This window comes from Toxotes jaculatrix, chromosome 6, assembly GCF_017976425.1.
Source record: "Toxotes jaculatrix isolate fToxJac2 chromosome 6, fToxJac2.pri, whole genome shotgun sequence".
In the NCBI taxonomy this organism is placed as follows: domain Eukaryota; kingdom Metazoa; phylum Chordata; class Actinopteri; family Toxotidae; genus Toxotes; species Toxotes jaculatrix.
In genome coordinates this window covers 15,314,926-15,338,357 of record NC_054399.1, presented here as the reverse complement: position 1 = coordinate 15,338,357, position 23,432 = coordinate 15,314,926, and the positions used below count along the sequence as shown (strand labels likewise).

Here is a 23,432-nt window from a genome sequence, read left to right as displayed (position 1 = left end):
ACCTAAAATAGTGTAATGATGGATGCTTGTCAACATGAGGGTGTAGCTGCAAAGCCACCTCTCTGCTCACTGCTGACGATGTACCTGGTCCTGTTCTGTTTTTAGGTACTGCACACCTCGTCACAAAGACTTTGATGACCTAGAGAGGAAGTACTGGAAAAACTTGACATTTGTGTCACCCATTTATGGTGCGGATGTTAGTGGCTCCATCTATGATGAGGTGAGGGTTGTGTGTTTGGCAGTGTTCATCAGTTAAGCCTGATTTGCTAACCCTGCTTTGCTAACCCTGCTTACTATGCTTGATACTTTCATCAGTGCTATTAATCATGACTCAGTGATTTACTATGTACCCTGTGATTAATTCAGTCACCATAGGGATGCATATTATACATATACTGATTAATGGATAATGGCTACCTGTAATACTATGTCCTGAATATAAGCTGCTTTAAACATTGCGCTTTTATAACTTTTTGCTAGTGTCATACAGGTTTCTGCACAACATGGTGTAACTCATATGCCTTGCCTGGGAAATGAGATTTTGTCATTTCTGTTTGACTACAGCACCATCTGGTGGTCCAACCATTGATAGACTTTGAGGACCACTTTGAGTATATTTGCAGACTACTCTGTACAGGCTTGTCATGAAAATGCTTGTTATTCTCTCCAGGACATTCAAGAGTGGAACATTGGCCATCTCAACACGCTGCTGGATATGGTGGAGCAGGAGTGTGGCATCGTTATTGAGGGCGTCAATACTCCGTATCTGTATTTTGGCATGTGGAAGACCACATTTGCCTGGCACACTGAGGACATGGACCTCTACAGTATCAACTACCTTCACTTTGGACAGTCCAAATCCTGGTCAGTCACTTTTTTTTTTTTCCCTTGAAGCTTTTACTTCCTCAACAGTGTCACTTGTCAGTTTAAACTTTTAGTATAGCTGCTGATCATATACCAGTGTTGTAGGCTATGGTTGACAGCAGTCACATTGTGATTTTCACAAAGTTGGACTGGATTGGAGTGCCACCTGCACAAGCTGTGTGGCAAGCAGCACCTGACTTGTTGGCATGCACTGTTGTTATTCCAAGAGTGTTAAGATTCTGCCTGCCAGGAAGCATCTGAAATCCAGTTAACAGCACCACCTAAAGTCCACGTGGAGCTCAACAGGAATGTAATCTTCCTGTGGAGTTGGGGTAGCAGAGCAGCAATGAATCAAGCAGGGAAAACACAGTTTGAGTGAGGCTTTTTTATTGGACTTACTTCATTTTAAGATCCACAAGTAGTAGCAATTTGTAATTAAAACCAGGGAATTACCGTAGGGTTCAGTTAATCAGAATTAGAATTGGGTTTTATTGCTAAGTACGATTTTACATACGAGGAATTTGCTGTGGCATTGTTGGTTTATGCAGTAAACATAAATACATGTAAACATAAACAGAATAAGAATGGCAAATGAGATCAACATATTTACAGTATAATGAATGAAATATATATATATATTTATGTAATCTGAGCATCACAAGTATAATGCAGTTCTTAATAGGTTAAAGGAAACAATTAGTTCAGAGTTGTGTGTATTTCAAATTATGGTGCTTCCTTTCAACTTTGTGTGCTCTGCAAACATAATTTGTAAATGGTAATTTGGATGTAACTTGGTTGTGGAGGTAGTGGTATCGATGAAGCAGGCTTGCTGTGTCTCACAGGCAAGCGGAAGCCTCTTTCCATGTATGAAATATTCTTCCTACGTCATTTTTCCTGCTTTTTCACCTGTTCTGTAGTGTACATCAAGTGTCCTCAACCCATTTGTCTCATTGAACCAGTCCAAAGCAGTTCTAACAGACCAGGGCTAGAGTGTAGGAGGTTTCTGTATGGTATTCAACCTTACAACTCTATGCCAACTACCCACTTCACAGTTCTTATATTCTTGTTTTAGACTTGTGTTTCTGGAACAGAAAACTTTATATTTGGCTGTTTTTTTGAGCATACTCTGGTACAATATTGGGGCCTCTCATTGGTTATTTAACCATCTGAAGGCTCCTTTATTGAGATATTTGATCGTACACAACGTCTGTTTGGTTTACAGTTGTGTTTTGACCTTCAGTTATCAAGACAAATGTTTCATGAATACCACTAGAATTCAGTTTTGTTCATCTCTTCTTCCACCATTTCTTGTTGTTCTTTCTCCTTTGATCAGTATAATTTGTTCTCAAACTTGTGCACTAAATCTTAGAAAGGATGTTGAACAGAGGAAAAACAGTACATCATGACCTGATTCATACCAGTGTCGGGAGCTGTCATAACTTCAGCTTCAGCTTTTGTGAATTCACAGAACATTTTCTGAAACCATTTGTAGCAGCTGGTGTACAGTATAGGTAGTTGCAGTGATTTGAGCTGTTATTTTGCTTGCTGGCTTTCTACTCTGTGCATCATTATCACCTTTCATTTTGTCCTTCTGTCACTCACCCCTGTCCTGAAGAAAAATACTTTTTCTTTTTCTTTTCCTTTTCTGCCCTTTGATTTTCTCTTGTGTGAATGTGTGTGTGTGTTCCCTCAGTGTTTTTTTTTTTTTATCTTTGGCATGGCAGGTGGTGAGCAGAGCCAACCCAGCCTCAGTTTCAGAAATACAGTATTACCTCTGTGTGTGTGTGTGTGTGTGTGTGTGTGTGTGTGTGTGTGTGTGTGTGTGTGTGTGTTTCCAAGCTTCCCTTCTCTGTTTGCTCTCTCACCTGTCTTCATTTTTGTCACAGTATGCTTCCCTTCCACCTTTCCCCCTCTCCTGTCCTCCTCCTGGAGTGGTGTACGGTGTATGTGTGTGTGTGGTACCATTTCCTGCTCTCTGTGATGTGATCTCATTAAAATCATCTACCTGTCTCGTTTTCACACCTCTCACTGAGAGTGGCAATGTATCATTACAACTCACTGTCTGTGTGTGTGTGTGTGTGTAGATAAAAATGTCATTCATCAAGATGTGATTTTCAGTCTGGTGTTCCAACAGGCTAAGCACAGTGGTGGCAGTGCCATGCTCATAGACTACATTACAGGTTTTATGCCTGCATTATTTTTAAGCCTGGATGGCCACAGTTGGTATCCAGCCCCCAGTCTCGTCAGATGTTTAGATGATGCAGTGCAAAATGGCAAGGGAGTTGAGTGTTACTGTCTCGCTCATTGACATCTTTGTTACATGGTTTGAGTCAAAGACATACAGGACAGATGCATGTGACCAACATTAGTATGGTTCTGGAAGCACATATGTTGAGTATATTGAAGGGAGAATGGAGTCTGATGATGTTGCGGTAGTGCAATACTAAATTGCAGGGGTACTCTTTTAAGGGGAACCAGTGCCTTGGCAGACCTTTTCTATTGCAGATTTCACATTTTGTAGGTTTCTCTCCTTTTTTTAAAATATTTTGTTTGGACATATTGTGCCTTTTATTTTAGAGAAAGTAGGGAGATGACAGGAAATGTGGGAGAGACACAGAGAGAGAGGTTCCTGCTAGATTTGAACCAGAGATTTTGAAGCCTTGTAGAAGGTCTCTTGACAAAAGGCTAAGTAAAGTAATTGCAAGAAATTCTGTTGGAGCATCTCTTCTTCTTAAGAGTACAACTTCTTAAGGCAAATTTGTGATTTTGGGCAATGTAGGTAAAAGTGACGGGGCAGGGAGTCTAAACTTTAACTCCTCCACCAAACAACTTTCCCTTTACTTTCTTAATTCTAAATTCAACACCTTCATATTGTGTCACCCAGCACATTAGATGCACCATACAGACAGAGGAAGTACTCAAGCCCAGAAGCATTTTGTTGCACATCAGTTGCTAGAGCATGCATTTGAAGACTCTCTCATTGTATAGTATTGCACAGAAAGCAGTAGGTGCAGGTGTTTTGATGTGCACAACAGGCCACCATTGTATGATAATTAAGGATGCAAGAGAAAAACAAATCAAGTCTTTTGAATATATCAATCAGAATTTCCATTAAGTAACTAATATTTGCATACGTGTGTACATGTCACTCTTCCTATAAGGCTTTTTAAAGTATATCTGCCTATTCTGCAGTTTTCCAACACATCCATGCATTCCAACTTTTTTACTTCTTTTATTGCTTTCTTCCTCTTTATACTCCAATGCAGACCTGACCTTACTGTCAACTCTGTCATTTAAGACTAATTAACTCCCAGATGGATGGATGCACACCATCCATTTTCTCCATTAAACATGTGCTCTTCTTTTTTTCCTCGCTTTCCTTGCCTTTGTCTAATTCTGTCATTTCATTTTGTTCTCTCTCTGTCACTCTGTCACTCTCTCTCTCACTCTCAGTGCTTACCAAGCCTTTCCACCTTCATCCCTCTGAAATTGAATCATTTTCCGTTTTACACTTGTGTGTGATGGGGTAATTACAGGCTGTTAAACAGACCATGCCCCTTTAAAACACACACACAGACACTTTCTCTTCCACTACTCTCACGGTGCAGCCGTTAGTGAAATGCAAGTCTGCCCCCATCAAAGTAAGACCCCACCATAAACACACACACACACAGGTGGATGTGTAAAAGATGTCAGTCTTAGCATTCAGTCACTCTCTCCCTGTCTTTATCCCTCCATCATTCTCTCTCTCTCTCTATTTTTATTGCTGAAACTCTCTCCGTCATCCCTCTACTCCAGCAGACACCGGTAGATCTGCTGTCAGATAAAAGATTAGCCTGTGAGGGAAAGGCAGGGAAAGGCTGACGAAAGAGAACTGAAAGGAATATTTTGAAGTGTAGCCCTGCTGCACCTTCCATGGAAGGGAGGTGTTAATTATGAATCCATCAGCCCTCAACCTCCTCTGTAGTCCAGCGGTTTTGAACCATTCTCATTTGACAGTTTTTTTTCCCCAGAGGAGAGAAATGGAGAGTTGGAGATCTGCATATGGCATTAGTTGAGTTGTGACTGCAGTTTGGATGTTGGGCGGGATATTCTTGTCTTTGACTTCGATTTTTGCAGTAATTGACAGCCTTTACAGGTCCCATAGCTGCTCTATTTCGTTTTTATTAAGACTCTCTGATCTGAACAAAAAGTATAGAGTTTTCCACGTGGACCTATGCAGACCACTAGGAAAAAATGTTACTAATATTTGATCCAGTGATTGTTGCAGTACAGAAATAGAGGGGATTGTTGAAAATACTTGGCATTATTTGGTCAGTTTTTGATTAGAAGAATAAAGTACAATATCAGACCAAACATTCTGTTTGGTTTTAATCTCCTAGCTTCTGTTACAGCAGAGAGTCCCAGTGTGCTGTCTGATCTGCAAAGCATTAAAAAACACCTTCCATCTGTGATCTGGGAGACGTGGCCACCCAGCATTTAAACTGAACTTATGGTGTTTGTAAAGACAGTTGTGGCCTATTTAATAAGTTTCTAATAAATCACAAGTTAAACTGGAGAAACTTATTGCCACATTTTTAGTGCAGCAGTAGTCACTGTTCTTAATAGAAATGACCTTGAACTAGAAGACACTGAGTATGGAGATTGCCCAAATACTTAGTATGTCATTGAAGGTGAAAACATACTAACACACACAGTGCAGCTCTTCATGCTGTCTAAGCATCTTAATTTCACCTGCTAGGAGTGCTGTCTCACTATGGATAAATCATACTCTTCCTCAGAGACGCGGAAAAAGTTCAAGCCTTCATTTGCTGTGTGTTGTTTTATTTGTATGTTTTTCTCTCTCTCTGCTTCCGGAGTGACAGACGTGTTGCTGCCATGGCAACCGCGGCCTTAGGAGGGAGGGAACAGGAGGAGACACGCTGATCGGCTGATTTGTTTAGTTTGATGCTGGGATGGAAGGGATCATCTGAGGGATGTTCTCAGGCGCGGGCTGCTCTGAAATTCGAGCACATTTACACAGAAAACCGCAGTGTGATGCTCCCCAAGGACAAAAACACCTTTAAAGGAATACTTTAACGTTTTAGAAAATGTGCTTATTTGCTGTCTAACTGAGGGAGATGAGAAGATCCGTCTCAGTTTAATCTCTAACACAGAGTTATTTCCATGAAATGTTCAGACTATCTAAGCACAAACGCTGTAACACACATGACCTAACATCCACCTTGTTTTACCTTCATGGTGTAGTTGATGGCTGTTGATAAGGTACAGTATGTTGCTAAGGTAGTTGCAAACGTACAGTATCAAAAGGTAAATAAGGCTCAGTGATGCATGTAGAGACAAGTCAATTCTCCATCTGGTCATACTGGGACTCATGAGAAGTAAACTACCAACAGTCATTTCTCTTGTTGGCTCTTGCTACCCATTGTGTTCAAGTGCACAGTGCACAAATTGAAATTATGCTCTCACATTGAGAAAGATTATGGCCTTAAAGCCACAGAGGTTAGCTAACTGTATATTTATTCAGTAAAATAGACCAGTTACAGTTCTGAGTTAACAGCCTAAATTTCCAGTACATGTGTTCATTGCATCACTGGCATGCTTCTAAAAGGCATTAAGGACTCTGGTCAAGAGCTTCTGATGTTGGATAGTTGTGTAAATTCAGGCTACAATAATAAAACATTGAAGGATGCTGCAACTCTCTGAAGTTCTAACCTTTTGTCTACAGGTGGCAGTGTGGCACCATGTCTTGGTTCCCCTGTGTGAAATCCACAGTCTTTCATTTTCTGTGTTTATTATTTTTTATCTCTCTCTCTTGTGCTCTTGCTCACTCTTTTTCTGTTTCTCCTTCCATGTTGTTCACTCATAACATCATTCCATCTTTGTTTTTTCTTTCTAATTCCCTCCTTCTGTTTCCCCCTCTGTTTCAAACATCCATGTGGTTGTTGGGGTTTCAGTAAGAAAGGAGAGGTGTAAGCTTTTTTTTTCATCCATAGTTCATTGCCTGAGGTCTCTGGAGGATTAAGCAACCCGGAGAAAATAATTGCAGTAATAAAAAGCACCGTAATAACTTCACAAATGAACGGATTAGATTTGAGCTTTGCTGGCTCATACAAATAAACGCGATTTCTAAATGTAGCATCTGATATTTGGTATAATGATACAGACTTTACAGTGCCTACCTGTTTTAACAGTGCAAACACTTTGACTTCTTGGTAATGTTAGCACCTTGCTCTACCTGTAGATCAATACAGAACCAGGGCCGCAGGGCTACCGTATTTGTACCGCATCAGTAAAACATAAGCAAAGTGGAAGGAGGAAAAACAATGAAACACTACAAAACATACAAAGAGGCACTCATAACTGCTAATTTGGATAGTAAAAAAAAGGAAGAGTAGCAGAAGTCAAAAAAGGATATGCTAGAGTAGATCAAAACAGTGTAACAGATCAAAGCAATATGGCAAACCCCTTTCTGTCCCCCCCTCACTCCCCAGACCCTCCAAACAGTGACAAGAATAGTGATTGGTTTGCATCATGTGTGCATGTGTAAACGAGAAAGGGTGGGAGGGGGTGGTGAGGTGTGCGGCATGGGTAATTTGATTTCTTAAAATGGTAAGTGCTGAGGGCTGTGAAATAATCCAGCACTCCCAAAACAGTCATTATGTCTGGTCCCGCCCTTCACCGATCATTTCATCTTTTCCACCACCCTTGCTGTTTTTCTTTATTCTTCCCTTCAAAATATAACTTGTTTTAAGCATCTGGAAAGGTTATTATGTCAGGCAGCTTTTTGTGATTCATATTATTGTATCAGCTTTATTTCTTAAGGTATATTCAGAGATATTTACCCTCAAGATTTGTGCAAGTTTTACTGCTGAAAAAATTGTATTGCTGTGGTGGTTTTTTCTGCCTCCAGACAGCCACTGTACCAACTGTACAGACATCCGGTGTAGCCAACTAGTAATGTACACATGGTCATGTGTCTTTGGAGGATGTCTTTGTGACAGCTCAGACTGTGACTGATCTCAAAACTTAACAGACTCCTTTCTTGTTCTCTCATTTCTCTGTGTTTTCCCTGTCTTGCTATTTTCCTTTGATTTCTTTTCACTTCTGATTGACTGTGTTGAGTCATAACCTGCAGATGTTTTGCTGAAGGTGCAGTGTTGTGCACTTGTACGGTCGCGTCTCTGCCTCAACCTGCACACCTAGCATGACTTTGTGTCTATTTGCAACATTGCATTGACTTTATATACTATTGTGTTGCCTCCACCTTTATGGGAAGACTCTACTGTAGTACTGCTTAGTACAGCTTCTGCTTTGTTCAGTACCTTTTGAAGTTGTCAAAGAAAATAGTGCTTTCATGATAAGTTGAATTTCAAGAAGGCAGCCCAGTCATAATCTGATAGGCCTACAGCTTCCATTTTTACATCTGTTTTACTTGTAACATGACAAATGTTGGCTTGTCAATCATCAGCATTTTGATGTTGCTTTAAATGTAAATTTTTGTGCTGGTAACAAAACAGCCCGTCTTAGTAATAGGCCAGCCTTTCACTAAACTGATCACCGTTTTACCCCCTCTGTCTGTAGGTATGCCGTCCCACCTGAGCACGGCAAGAGGCTGGAGAGGCTGGCACAAGGTGAGGAATGAGGATGTTTTCAGTTAAAATCCTTTGCTTTTGCCTTGTTTATTTCACCTCTTTATACCCTGCCTTGGCTTTGTGTTTGTCTGTAATGCATGTTAAATGAAGGGGAAAGTGCTTCAGACTGTTCAGCACACACAGTGAAATTGTACACATGGTACACATGCACAGAATATACACTAGCACACACCCAAAGCAAACTTACCTGTTCTCCCTTGCACAGTAGAACAGAAAGTAAACTACCAGGTCTCAGCTACACCCTGTGTCATTCCCCTTAAGCACAACATGCACAACACTGTTAGGAATCCTTTACCACTCACAATAACCAACCCTTTCTGTTGTTTCTTGTCAGGCTTACACAGTGGTCCTCACAGTAGACAGTGTGGTACATGCTGTGAAGAAATGTTTTGCATGTATTCAGCGGATGAGAGACTTTTATATCCCGCTTTCTCACCACACAGAAAAACATAGATTTCTTTGTCACCTGGCTGTACTGAAATGGAGCTCGAGAAGGAAGAGCAGCTTGAAGCATTTAGCATGTGCAGTCACTTGTAGATGCTGAATTTGGAGGACAGAGTGGCTGAGCTGAAGCAGCAACATTAACTGTCTGTTCTTTAGAAAGAGGACGAAATCTACAAAGCCCCTACAACGAAGTCCAATCAAAATGGTGGCCCCTACTGTGCGTTGATCGATTGCTTACAGTGCCGAGGAACAAACATTGGCTGCTGCTTCATGCTATGTGTTCTTCATATGTGTAACAACTCAAGTAGATTGCAGATTTTGACAAAATTAGATTAATCAGAACCAGTTTTAACGTGTGTCTGACTTCATCCCTGTTTTACTTGAACATTGCATGCTTTGCTGAATGTTATGGCTAGAGATGGTTCTGGCATAAGGGGTTTATATCAGCTTTTGAAAATCTTGCCTGACTCAGATAAATGGGGTCTGAAGTGAGATAGTTTTTAGTCATTCTATCTTAAGTGTTTCATCAACCATCTGCCCCTCTCTCTCCGACACGAGATGTCTCCTTGCTTCTCTCCCTTTCCTTTCTTCCACCCATGTTCTTCTCCTTCTGTTCCCTGCTGTGATCAATGAAGATCACCTTGTGTACCTCATGTTGTTCAGAGTGAGGTAGAAGATGTGGGGAGGATGAGGTAGTGTTGTCCACTCCAAACTAAATTAGATAGACACACTGCTTGTCCTTGTAGGTGTGAATAGCTGAAATCAATAATCGCCAATGCATAGCTTTTGTCACTTGCTATCCTCCTTTTATACCAGAGTGGCGGGAATATGTAATGCACAGTATGTGACAGACAAGCAGGCTTTTCAAAGGGAAAAACAACACTGAAGTTGGAAGTGTTCAGATTTGAAAGGTAAATTCAATACTAGAATCTCAGTTGTGATAAAATGCTATCAAACTCAAACCTTAAAATACACATAGTTGCATTTTTCATCATTCTTCATGCTGGCATTCAGCTTTCAGTCACAGTCACATTGCAGCCTTCCTCTCTTATCTAAGCAGCTGGCAGTGGGAGGAAAGCAGTGCCAACGTTATTTAACAAGCACCCAATGACCTATCAAAGCCATCGTCAGCACAGGCAGCCAACTGTTTACGAGGTCCTAAAAAGACAGTTATGAGTGTAGTAGGAATGCCTAATGGGGCTGGGACAATGGTCTTGTTACTTGAAAACTCCTCTCCAAACATTTGACACAGCGACAGCCGTTGCTCTTATCACTCCTCATTTCCGCATTATTTCAGTCAATGCTTCAGACTTTTTGGGGTGGGGGAATTGGAAGGGGAGGGTGCAAGGTTGGAGGCAGGAACTTAATTTTCAAACTCAAAAGGACAGAATGAAGCCTTTAAGTTAATATTACCCCACGGAGACCACAGAGAGCCAGCTGCATTTTAATGGGGATTAATACCCAGGCTGTGTCGGCACATTATTCACCTTTATCAGCTCCAACAAGCAAGTAGACGACAAGAGAATAGAGGCCCTCTCTCCCTCTCTTGCTTTGTAGGGTAGAACAGAGGCTGAAACAATGCAGTGAAAATGAAGGATGAAATGAATGCCAATTATACTGTCAGTCATATTAAAGTTTAACTGGGTGGAGACTTGGATGAACCCCCCTTTTAGGCACCGGCGGGTTTAGACAGTAAAGAGTGGGAGAGTGAGCAATGGATGAGAAACTCTTGCTTTGATTATGCTGAGGCCATCTGACTTTCTCTGTCTCCAAGAGCTAAAGTGAGCCTTTGTTTTAGAGAGAGTGTTGGAGCTTTGAAAACCCTAAATGTCAGAGGGATATATTATGATCTCAAAGCAGTCTGTGTTTTTAAGGAAGTGGGGTTGTTTTGTATCCCAAAAGATAACATTGCCAAGTTTCGGCAGTTGTGTAACGGTGTTTTTGCAGATCAAAATAAAAGGTGCAATCACACATTTGCACAATGCACAATTTCAGTGGTCTTGTAAAGTATTATGACTGCAGAATTTTAGTGGCTTTGGCAACAGAGCCATCAACAATTAAAGCACAGCAGTTTTAGACCTCATTATATTGTTCTTTGGACTAATTACACAGTAAACAAATAAGACTTAAGACAACTGGTAGCCTCTGTCTTTCAATTTTAGTGCAGCTGCTTCTTGCAGTTCTTTCACTGCAAAGCCAACCTTCTTCCGGCAAAAGGTTACTCTTTGGTTGTGCTGAATGGGATAACGATTTTTGGAAGTGACAGCACCTGGTTTCAGTTTTGTGCTGTAGTCTTTCTTTGTGCCATAATGCAATCCATCAGATTCCCCCTGAAATCCAACCTGGAGGCACACAAACAATGCATTTATATGCACTGCCGTAATGTGATTATTCCACACTTTAGGCAGTAAATTAATTTACGCCCATGTCAATGAAAAGCCAGATTTCCTTTTCCAGGTTGTGGGATTAACAGTAATCAGTAAACACAGCTGCAGTTATCCTGGAGAAACCTGTTTAATTGGCAATACTTTTTAAATCTAATATTCCTCACATATTTACCTGCTAGTTAAACCCTATTCCAAAACTACCAATTTTTTTCTTAGAGCAGCATCATATCAACAGCTTTCTTATATCCTAAATTAAAAACATTTCAAATCTCATACATTGAAAAAAAAATCCATTACATATATGGAAATAACCACATATGAACTAAAATAAAGGTTCTGCAGAAATCTGAATAGTGATTGTACACCATGTAACTGAGTTTTTAGAAAGTATCGTAGACTTTAGATATGTGATTGGGGCTTCATAGCTTTTGACAGCAGAATGAGTGATTAATGATTTGCTCTGTTAAATTGTTAGAAAAAACTATAGGTGTAGATTAGTGATAATGCCTGCAGTATACATTAGTTGCATCTATAACACCTATCATACATATAGGATCTCTGCGGTGTTTGTCTGTTTAGCTGCCATTTCATCTGAAGTTTACTTGTCACAGACAAACTTGTGTCAGTTGACAGGCAGCAACCACAGGGCTGGATATCATGACACGAGGAAACTGTTATGTTATTATGAGAAAATTATTATTATAATTACAGGCTTTTAGGAACAAGTCTGCAGTTTGAGTTGAAGCACACTGTTTGTTTGATAAACAATATTTGCTGGTGATTAAGTCATGCATTACAACCTACATTCGTTGATGTGCTACCATGCTTTCTTTGCCTATGCGTCTGGTATTGGTATAATCATTAATGTTTTTATCAGATAACTTGAGTTTCTCTGATAGACTGAGTATGTGGATTGTCAGTAAAATGTCCTGAATGCAATGCGCTCTCTGTGACCCTCTGCAGGCTTCTTCCCTGGCAGTTCCCAAGGCTGTGACGCCTTCCTTCGCCACAAGATGACACTGATATCTCCTTCCATCCTGAAGAAATACAGCATTCCGTTTGACAGGGTGAGCTGCAACTAGTCAATGATGCAGTAGAATTTAATTGGTCACCTTGAGAAAGTAAATTTTGTTCTGGTCTTAGTAGAGGTGGTGTTGTTTGTGTTATAGTTGGAAGCCTCTGCATTTTCACTTTCCCCAACATTAGATGGTAGTTGTGATGCGTGCACAAAGGTAGAGCCATTTTCCGGCCTTAAAATGGGTTTATACATTCAACATTAAATGTTCTCCCCACACTCTTCACTGCTGACTCATGTTTAACTGAACAGTACTTACATTACTTTTTCAGTAATTACAAGTGTACCCCAACTGATTCCAGTGCTCCCCATGCACATATCTACATCTTCCCAGTAACATTTACACACACTTATATTAGATAGACTACATTTACATAATGGCGAAAGTGATGATTGTGATTCCACACATTGATTGACAATGCCATTGATAATAAAATAATATAGGAGCTTGAAATATTTAATGGTTGAAAGAGGAACTGACATTACGTATTCCATACCTGATATTCTCTGGTAGGATAAATGGTTCTTGCATAAATCAAAGAAGAAATGGGATCCTTTTGAACAATGTATTACAACTCATGGGAAGTTAGTGGCTCAGCTGCAACACAAACACTACAACTGCCACAGGCTATAGTAATAATCCAGTATGAGTAATGATCTTCTTGTGTCTGTCATAGAAAAGCAATTGGCTTTTTTTCATCTTACTGTTTATTCTATTAAGTAGACAACATAAAACCTCACAGAGCAAAAATTCATGGAAGATTGAAGAAAAAAAAATTGGCACCGAGCAGGCATACAAAGTTCCCCACTGTCAGCCGAGGGTTTCCCTGCACCCTCCCCATTTATCTTTTCACTCTCCCTTCAGGACGTCATTATCACAGTGAAGATGTTACTTCACACCTACAGTACCTCTCTCGATTCATGTGTAAAAATAAAACCGTCTTCTTGCATTCGTGCAAGAGCAAAGAGGGACTTTTGATATCTGAACCTCTGCCTTTAGTTGAGGAAGTTTGTATCCCGCTCTCAGCCTCTACCCCTGTTTCTCCCCTCATGCCTGTCACCTTGTCTGGCTTGATGTGTCTCTTGATTGCCTGGATCCAGGCTTCACAAAGAAGCTGAGATCCACAGCCATACATAGAGGGCTTAGGTTTTGGGGCAACACATTAAAAAAGAATGTGCTTAACTTTACATTTTTAAACATTCTCAGAATAACACAGAACTCACAGGAAGACGCTCGACACTCAGCAGCAGTCATGTTAGGCTAAATTAATTTTGCTTGCAAGTCAGAAAAGATTAGAAAAAAGTTGTTAGTGAGGAGCCGAACTCTCTGTTTATCTTCACTGGCCACTTTTGTGTATGTGAGATTGTGAGTAATAATAGTGTATATTTTAGAATTATATCTGATTTTTTTGTTGATCAGAAGATTGGGAGTCACAGCTGCAAATAATAATTGGGCAAATCAAAAGCAATAAAGCAAAGTGGAATGTGTGAGTGAGGGTGAAAAGTCTGAATGACAGCATTTAGAAGCTATGCAAGATGGCCACTTAGTAAAAGCTCTGGAAAAGAGATTCAACACAATTAACTCAGTTTTAATTACAATTTCTTTAAAGTGAAATCAGCTTAAACAAAACCAAAAAATGACTCTGTGTGCTCTGGACTCTGTGTAAGAAGGATTCCTCTGATCTTTGCTGTTAATGACTAAAATTTTTTTTTTCAAAAAATATCCAATAAAAATGACCATATTTAAGACTGAACAAAAACTTGAGAAAGAAATGCTGTCTCCCAAGCCAATTAAAAGGAAGATTAATAGCGTCCTTGATGAGAGACCTAATTACTTTTTATTTAGCCAGTTAGTTTATGAGATGCATAGTTGTCTTTATTGGACTTGACGCTGCAGTGGACCCATAAATGTGGCCAGGGACTTTCTTCATCTTCATTTGATGGGGATTCAGTTGGAATTAGCTTCACAGAATACAGACGGCAATTCAAGTATTTTAAGCAATTGAATTTTTCAGTTTTTTTTCTCTCACTGTCAATAGATAACTCAGAATGAAGGGGAGTTTATGATCACCTTCCCTTATGGTTACCATGCCGGCTTCAACCATGGCTTCAACTGTGCAGAGTCGACAAACTTTGCCACCTTGCGATGGGTAGACTACGGCAAGATGGCCACCCAGGTAAGATTAGGCAAACTTAATGTCTATGTTCATTTCTGTAGCAATGAGATTATGTCACTGTAGCCAAGAGAAACCTCTGACCACAGTGTTAAAATCTATGTTGTAAAAACTGGACATTTAAGTGAAAGGCATACTTGTATATCTGGAGTCTCAATTTATGGGAAATAGAAAACCTTTGTGTTTTGAGCTCCTTTGGAATTATCCAAAAAAGTATAGAGGGAGAACTGCCTGAAGTCACAAGTTAGGGAATGTAGGCCTGCTTGTGGCAATGTGGGCACTGTGCTGCAGAATACCATCTTGGATGTGGAAATAGCAAATTAATTGGGAACAACTTGGATATTTAAATATTTCCTCAAATTCTGGCAGTTTGTCAGTAAACTAATAGCATCAGTGGTGTCAGTAAAACAAGGTGAAATTTTGAAGTTAAAGAAAACATATGGAAACCTTTCAACAAAAACTCAACGAATACCGTCATCATGATACAAACACTCTGCAGCAGAATGTAGACTCTCTACTTGAGGAGATTTGATCAGATGTGTGATTCAGCAGCAACTTGGTTCTCTAAAGGGATGAAGTAATAGATCATATCGAAATATAAAAGCAGCGTCTGGTTCTCTTCTGCACACCATCTGTTACCGACACTAACCATACCCTCGCATCCTTCCATTGACGCAAACTGCTTCTTTGCCTGTGGGCTGCTAAGCATGAAATTGACAGGGCATGGGTTGGTTGTGGACGGGAGCCCAACTACAATGTCCCCTGGAAGAATCTCCCCCCCTTGTCTCTTTTCAATACATTCCACTTAATTTTCCTGTTCAGTTCCCCCTCTCTTTCTTTGAGTGTGAGTGTTAGTGTGTGTGTGGCCCTTTTCACTGCTTTCTCTTTACTTGGCTGCATGTCAGATTTATGAGGTGCCAGTTTGCAGAAGTACATCTCCCTCCCCTCTCCCTCTTTCTCATTTTCGACCTTCCTACTTTACCCGTGTGGCCAGTTGTAATTTAAGAACCAGTAGTCCGGGCTCGAGCAGTCTCCCCCTCTGCTACACCCAGTGCTCAAGGGAGCATCTCCACTACACTTGTCTCAGTCAGATAAAGAAGAGTGGTCCACTCTGCACTGCTAATGCGAGTCGACAAATCAACAGCGCGGCACTCACTCCCTCTCTTACACAGACATTTTCATTCTCTTGGGTTGGTGTGGTAGCATAGTGGTTACAAAGATTGTCCCGTTACCAGTTCTGCTTAAATTCAGGCTCAGCAATAGTCATGCTGTACGTTCTCTGGCAAAATGCTGAACCCATTCAGGCTTCCTCACTGTGAATCATTCTGTGTAAGAATGTAGGGTCAGCAGCCCTTTGAGTGTGACTGGCAAAAATGGCATACAAACTGTAGAATTGAAATGGGTTCTAAAACTGATGTTTATTCTTTATTTGGAGTGTTTTGTTATTAACAAAGGTAAAAAAAATTCTAGAGTAAAAATTGTCCCGAAAAACAGAACTGAAATGATCTAAGTTATCTGGATTTTGGCTCACTGTGGCCTTCCTATATGTGTTCATTGGCTGGGGGAGGCAACATTTGCCAGCTCAGCAGCTTAATAGCTAGATTAAGTGGCTTTTTTTTTTTGCCATGGTTCTAGTTTTAAAGAGTGAACAGTGACTAGAGACACATCTAGGCAAAGCATTTGTAGAAACAATCAAAATGTTGACTGGAATTACCTGCCTCTTTTGGTAGTTATTTCCAGATGTCTGCATGTCCTAAAACCATAAATTAGACCACCTGTTGTCGTGAAAGTCAGGTTTTTAAATACAGCACAGTGAGCACAAAGTCAAGTACTGAACTTGTATTGCATATTTTGGGTCTTAAAATATTGCACTTCACTTGTTCGGCAGCAATGAAGTCTCTCATTCACTTTCTCTTAAATCTCCCTTTCTTTGTCATCTGCTAACCCGTTTGACTCTCTCTCCTTCCCCTCCTGTCCTCCCCCTACCAAGCCCTATTCTGTCGGCACCAAAAGGGACATTGAACAATGGGGGTTGGTATCGAATTTGTCACTGTTTGGGGGCTGCCAGCTCATGACAGAGAGAGAGAAAATAACTTGCTACAAAAATCATGAAAAAAAAGGCATACATACTATACATGGAATTTTTTGGCATGTTTGATAGAAAACAGCTCAGCTATGAGCCCACTGAAGCACTGAAGATGGCAGAAAGGATCTTGCAGATTATTTCTGAAAATAGTTGTCTGCCTAACCATTATGTTGCTGAATGTTAACAGTTTTTGTGTCCTGGGTCTGTAGTATTCTCAATGAAAGCCTTTCTCTGTTCATTTGGTACTCAGTCACACTTTGCTGATGTTCCCCGAGGTTTTCAGGGTGATTTTTTTTTCTGTCTGGGAGAGGAGCAGAAATCATCCTCCCAGTTCCCAGACTAAATCACATCACTTTTTCATCTTGAAAGTGAATTACAAATGACTCATTCCATCTCTTTTATATTTATTTGAGGACTTGTCTTGTTTTGGCAAAGCCCAGACGTGCTGCCTGTGAATGGGCATACTGAATTTTTATTAGACTTCATGTACAACCTATGTCTATGATAACCAGTAAACAAGATGCTTTCTCGTAGTTATGTTGTAGGCTTTATGTCATTAGGGTAAGATACTGGTAAGAGAGGATCATTGGTCTTGTAGAAAACACTGAGCCCAGAACAAACTGTGTCTATAGAAAAAAAAAAAAAACTAGGTTTTTATAATGAACCAAGACCAGAGACAGATTATTTGCCACATAAACCTAGCTGTAGAAAATAATTCCCATCGTTTGTCCAGTGAGTTTACAAGGACAGTCAGTGTAGTCATCTTCGAGCGTTACAATGAATGTATCACGCACATTCAGCAGACAGCTTAACTAGGCATTCATTAGCACATTAGAAACCTGTGATTTCAACCACAATCACAATTACACCATATTTAGCCTTTATTAAGGTAGCACAGTAACTTATCAAGCACAGAGATATCACTGTGTCTTGATGTTGATGCAACATAAGAGAAAGGAGGTTCAGTTATCCGGGACATATAAGCAGTGTTCAGCTCAAAAAACTATCACGTTTTCATGACATTTGCCTCTTATTTCTCTTAATTATAACTGCCCACTGTGGAAGCTGCACTTCCAGTTTACATTTTATGTAGGTAACTAATGAGTTCCTCTGAAGGATGGACTCATCAGATCCCTCCGGTCTCACGATAGAGGCTCTGTAATACCCAGTCCACCCGGCAACTATTCACTGCCAGTAAAGGGCAGCCATATTGTAAAGAAGGAAAGTTTTGGGAGGAAGGGAGACTAGAGAATTCTGGCAGCACAGAGAGATTAGTGGGTACTGTTTTATCGCTGACATTTACAACTGAAAACTTGGTGCAGCATAAAAATAAACTTGACAGATGCAGCAGTACAGTACTGTTTACACTGTTTGTTATGCGCATCGTCAGGCCTACAGATGTGAAAGATATACACCACTTACTTATTACCATTTTTACATTGCTTGCTGTTTTTTTTTTCTTTACATTTTCCCCTTTCTTTCCTCACATTAAGCAGCTGTTACTGATTGGGGTGTATACTCGGATATAAAGAAGGGAAAGAAATAAGTGGGAGGGTTAGAAAAATGAGAGCAATTTAGTCATTATTTAAATTTGGTCAGCATTTTTCTACAGCATGCATCTCAATGAGCAACCTTGCAAACATTTGTGGGAGAGACACACAAGCAAACAAGGCTTCAAATAGGTTTTTGTCTCATTTCACAGTAAGTTTAAATAGCTTATGCAGTTTGATGATATGGAGTCCTGCTGTGTAGTATATTCTGCATTTTTCATCTTAACAATTGTTAATTACATCTTCTATCATTCCTTATTCTTTGGCTCATCTACCTGGTTATTTATGTCCTCTGCAACAGTGCCATCAAAGCAAGCATAAAAAAAGCATAAAGAATTTTGGATAATCAAAATTTAAAAGTGGCTGTGGGTCAGGTCAGGCAGGTCAGACTTAAGCCCTTTTCTGTCATTAATACTTGGCACAACTAGTCCACTGATTCCATAGAGAGTCCCCAGGCTCTTAGTTTTCTAAGGCTGCTACAGTTTAGCTTCATTAGGAAACAAAGTATACTCCCGGGCTCATTGACTGCCTGCCTCAGGGTGAGTTTTTGTTTTTCTAGATCTTGTGCATCTCCAAATGTGTTTCCCTCCTTTTATTAAGCTTTTATATGATAATAAAGTGTAACTTGTCCTGGCCCTTGAGGACGACAACAATCTCCATAACCTCTTAATAGTTTCATAAAACTAAAATGAGCCTTTATATACATTTACAAAGGAAAACAGCCAATTTTGCCACATACAGTCAGTGTAAAAAGAATACTTATCTTCTGTTCTTTCACGTTTGTAGTTTTCTGACATGATACTGTTTCCACTAAAGGTTTCATGATGGTAACAATCAGCTGTACCTAAACTCACTTGCCCTCGTCTGCCCTCCCACTTCCCGCTCCAGTACCCTCCACCCGACAGCGTATTTTAATGTTTCCGTCTGTCAAGTGCTGTCTAGATGAGATGTAGGCTGCTGGATATTGTTTTGCTGGGGAAAGAGAGCTGCTGTGTTTCCAGTAATTGAACATAAGACTCTCGGTACAGCTCGGGAAATAATAGGGCCAGAATGTAATCCAGCAAGCAAGGCACAAAAGAAAATATTTTCATCTCTTTCTCTCGTCCCCCATCTTTGTTTTATCTCCCTCCTTTTGTTTCCTTCATTCCCAAACTTCTTTTTGCTGTACCTGCCATTTTAACCTCACTTATATACAGCGCTGTGGTTTCATTTAACAGCTCTGTCACCATACTGCTCCTCCTTCTACAGTCAGCAGAATGATTCATTCTCCAATCGTGTCATTATGAAGGTTTATGGAGACATTTTGAAGTCTGAGTGGTCACCACATGCAGCTGTCAGTCTCATTTACATCTGAACTATCTGCACCGTACCACAATTACTAAGCCTTATTACCTGCCACATTATACTTTCTACCATATCGTAGAGTAATTTTGCTTGATGCTGTATATACAACAACCCCCATGGGACAACCAATTATTGGCCACTCCACTGTACACTCGCTTCCTGTCTGATGTGCGTGTTATTTTTTTCCAGTTGGGTCTCAGCAGCTCACAGAGATAGAGTGATGTTTTATCCAAACTTTTAAGCCCATTTTCTTTTTCTCTCAGAGGACCTCAGCTTTTAGCTGTAAGAGAGACCTTGATGCAGCACTGTGAACTAAGTGCATGTTGTTGTTTCAATGATACGTTGTGTCAAAATTACTTAAACGCTAAAATGGTTGCCATCTCTGGTATGCACTAACTGTCTTTATGCTCACAGGTGTTGTGCCACCTCAGTTTAGCTAACAAACCTGACTCCATTCACCTGTTCATACACTGCTCTTTTCATTCAGTTCTGCAGAATTTTGTACAATGCCATTCAAGGCTAAGTCTCATTAGTAAGCACAGTTGTCAGTCCTATACACGCTGCATGTATGTAGCCCAATTAATGCCTTTCCCTCCATATTGAAGATCTAATTAGGGCAAATCAAGTTATAGCAGGTGTATTATAATTAATGGGATTTGCACGCATAATTTTCCAAAAGCAGAATCGGAGAATATTCACAGCGTTTTCTTCATTCACGGCACAGAGTGAAACCTCTTTATTAGGGGGAATAGAGGCATGTTCTTGGCTGAGTGTAGAACACCGTTCTCATACAGACAAATGTAATGATATATTAATTATACCAAATTCTACATATAAATACTTAAAAATTAAATTAAAGAAACATCTCTCTGTAAAGTGTGATTTTTGTGATTTCTTCATCTGTTTGCCGCAGAAGGTTATCTCCTCTTTTGATCACTTACTGCAGAGTTTTCAGTCAGAAATCTGTGAAGTGTTGTTACATACCTACTCTATATGTAGACAGCCACCATTATTCTACCATTGTGGAGAATTGTGCTCTGAAAAACCTGAACGTGGTTTGGTGTGACACTGGTTCCAAGGTGCTGTTTAACAAGCTTTTTGTTTGTTTGTTTGCTGTGGACAGTAAGAGTTTGTTCCTGTCTTACCTGTAGCTATTACCCTCTCTAACATAAAGTAATCTCCTCTTTATGTATTTGATCCTTCAGTGTACCTGTCGTAAGGACATGGTGAAGATCTCTATGGATGTGTTTGTGCGCTGCCTGCAGCCCGATCGCTACGAGCTGTGGAAGCAGGGAAAAGACAGCATGGTGTTAGACCATCTTAAAGCCACTGAGCTCAGCAGCCCTGAACTAGAGCGCTGGAGGCAGCATCGTGCCACCTTCCGAGAAAACCTCCTGCGAAGGTGAGACGTCAAACAACATACATTGTCTCAGTATAGCGCTTTTGATACACATGGTACAAAGGTAGTAATAAACATTTCCAAATAAATGCATCAGATGTTTGAGTGTAAAAATATGCGTATTGTCTCTGTGCGTGACCATATATCCATATCATAGTATCTACTCTCTATTTTGGATATGTGCTTATTCCAAAATTGTCTGCACTACCCCAGGGCCATGCAGAAGATGAAGCAGTTCCGTCGTCTAAAGCTGGAAGAAGTGAAGGTGCTGGCAGAGGAAGGCATTGAGCTGAATGCTGCTGAGTATCAGCGTCAGGTGGAGGAGCGTGAGGCCCAGCGGAGGCAGGAGAGGGAGGATCGTCTAGCCAGAGAGGCCATGATGACCCTGGAGGCCATGGAGCGTGAGGAGCAGGAAGCTGCTGCTAAAGCAGCTGGGACTTCAGCTACAGAGGGTGAGGACAAGCAGTTAGATTGTAGTTTGTTTGTGTGAGGTCGTGGAACAAAAGATTAAGGGTGTAGGTCAAAGTGTACTACAGCATGGTACTAGATTAATTAAAACCAACACAGATGCTATCTTTTGAATTTAAATCTGAATAACTGTTTTGATTAAAAAAAATACTAAAAATTAAGATAGAATTGTCCAAATTTGAAGTTTATTATTCTCACTCGCTTAGCACAGTCCCCATTCCCTAGTCCCCCATAATCAGTGTCACTCACCCAGTGTATGACCTTCTCACCTTCCACTGAAGTTTTTTTCTCTTCTTCTCTTTGCCAGCACAAGAACTTGAGGCCAAACCGCAGAACTTGACAGAAGACGGTGAGAAAAAGAAGCAGAAAAAGCCAAAGAAGATGTCAAATATCCACAACGCTATCACTGGATTTGAAGAAGCATTTGAGCAATTTGCTACATCTGGCATCAGGAATTCAAAGAACGCCATGGTCAGTCATCCAGAGGCAAAGAGGCAGAGTGACATCCCAGAAGACAACAAGCTGGATGTGAGTGCCACCCAGGTGAGAATGAAATCTGTTGACTTTCAGGACAGATCTTTTGACTTAGAGTCATTGACTAAGTGTCAGAAAATGTGTCCTTGTATTTGTAAAAAGCTTCAGGGCAGTATACTTTTATTGTTTGAATTTTACTTCATATATACGTAGCTGGCTGAAAATGGATTTGAACCATGCCATTTCTGCTACAGTTAGAATATACTTTATTGATCCCTTTGGGAGGTCCCTTGGGGAAATTTGCAGGTAATGCTGGTTAATTTAACATTGCAAAAATTCACCACTATGTCAATGTATTACACAAACTAGCCTACATGTAGAAAATGTTCGAAAACTTAGCTGTACTAAACACACATTTTTCCAGTTGTATGTTTTTATTCATTTGGCATACTTGCCCACAGCAATACAATGATTTACAAAATTGTCAACTTTTTGACAAATTTCTATTTGTAACATTGAAACAATTTTATATATTTGCTTCTTCATATTTCAAGGTTGAAAACGCATTGAAACAATATAATTTAAAAGAAAAATATGACGCGATCATGAAACAAACTTATGTTGTATCAGGCATGCTACTCCAAGATGAAGATGCCAACAGAAGTGAAAAAGAGTCGGCGTCACCCCCTCAGCAAACCACCTATGCGCTCCCCCCTGTCCATCGTCAAGCAAGACCCGACCAGTGACAAAGGTATGTGGCTCTGTGTCTGTCACATTTATTTAATAAGTACATTTAATGGTAAATATACTCTTATTTTAAACTTGGTCACATTTGTATGGAAATGTTTCATATGGTTAAAGGGGAATCAGCCTTCTTTAATGAGCTGCCAAACCATCCACAAGAATTTCATAAACCTGTCAGCTGAGAATAAGCTGTCTTGTGGTGCAAAAAAGCTTTCCTTTGACATAAATAGAAAAATGGTTGGAAGAGTGAATTATAACTGTTAAATAACTGAAATTAAACAGGTATAGAATCACAAAAATTTATCAATTATCAAAACATGATTTGCAAGAAACCATATAACAGCTGAACCCTCACATCAATCTATCTATCCATCACCATTCCCTCTCTCTTTTCTTTTCTCTGTCCCCCTAATTATTCATCCTCATCCTCATTGTCACGGTACTTAATATGAAAGACACCATTTTTGTTTTGATTATCGATCTTGAGAAAGAAAAACAAACAGGACTAAAGCTCCCCGTAGGGACACTGAAATCAAGATTGCTTGGCTTCTTTTTCCTCCCCTCCTGTCTGACTTTTTTTCTTTTCCATTTTCTGACTGACACTTATTGATCTGGGGATCATGACTTCCAATTACCTGCTTTCAAAGTCACTTTAAGTCGGCAGCATGGGACTCAGGGCCTGTCCTTCAGAAGAGTGGATGGGGGGCAAGAAGGACGATAGGGCCGGTGGTGGGAGAAAAGAGAGAGTTAAATGGGAATCTTGTGAAA

General features: G+C 40.2%; 1 protein-coding gene across 2 annotated transcripts in view; it reads left to right on the top strand.

The window, feature by feature from the left end:
- Positions 1-23,432, top strand: part of kdm4b (lysine (K)-specific demethylase 4B) — a 41,482-nt gene that overhangs the window by 5,709 nt on the left and 12,341 nt on the right. The window contains exons 4-12 of one of the 2 annotated variants that reach the window (XM_041040867.1): positions 106-220; positions 671-864; positions 8,449-8,498; positions 12,314-12,417; positions 14,465-14,602; positions 20,785-20,981; positions 21,192-21,430; positions 21,754-21,974; positions 22,551-22,671. In XM_041040867.1, coding sequence (XP_040896801.1) covers positions 106-220; positions 671-864; positions 8,449-8,498; positions 12,314-12,417; positions 14,465-14,602; positions 20,785-20,981; positions 21,192-21,430; positions 21,754-21,974; positions 22,551-22,671 — 1,379 coding nt within the window. Of the gene's footprint in view, positions 1-105; positions 221-670; positions 865-8,448; positions 8,499-12,313; positions 12,418-14,464; positions 14,603-20,784; positions 20,982-21,191; positions 21,431-21,753; positions 21,990-22,550; positions 22,672-23,432 lie in introns of both variants that reach the window. The other variant, XM_041040866.1, reaches the window with a different exon arrangement.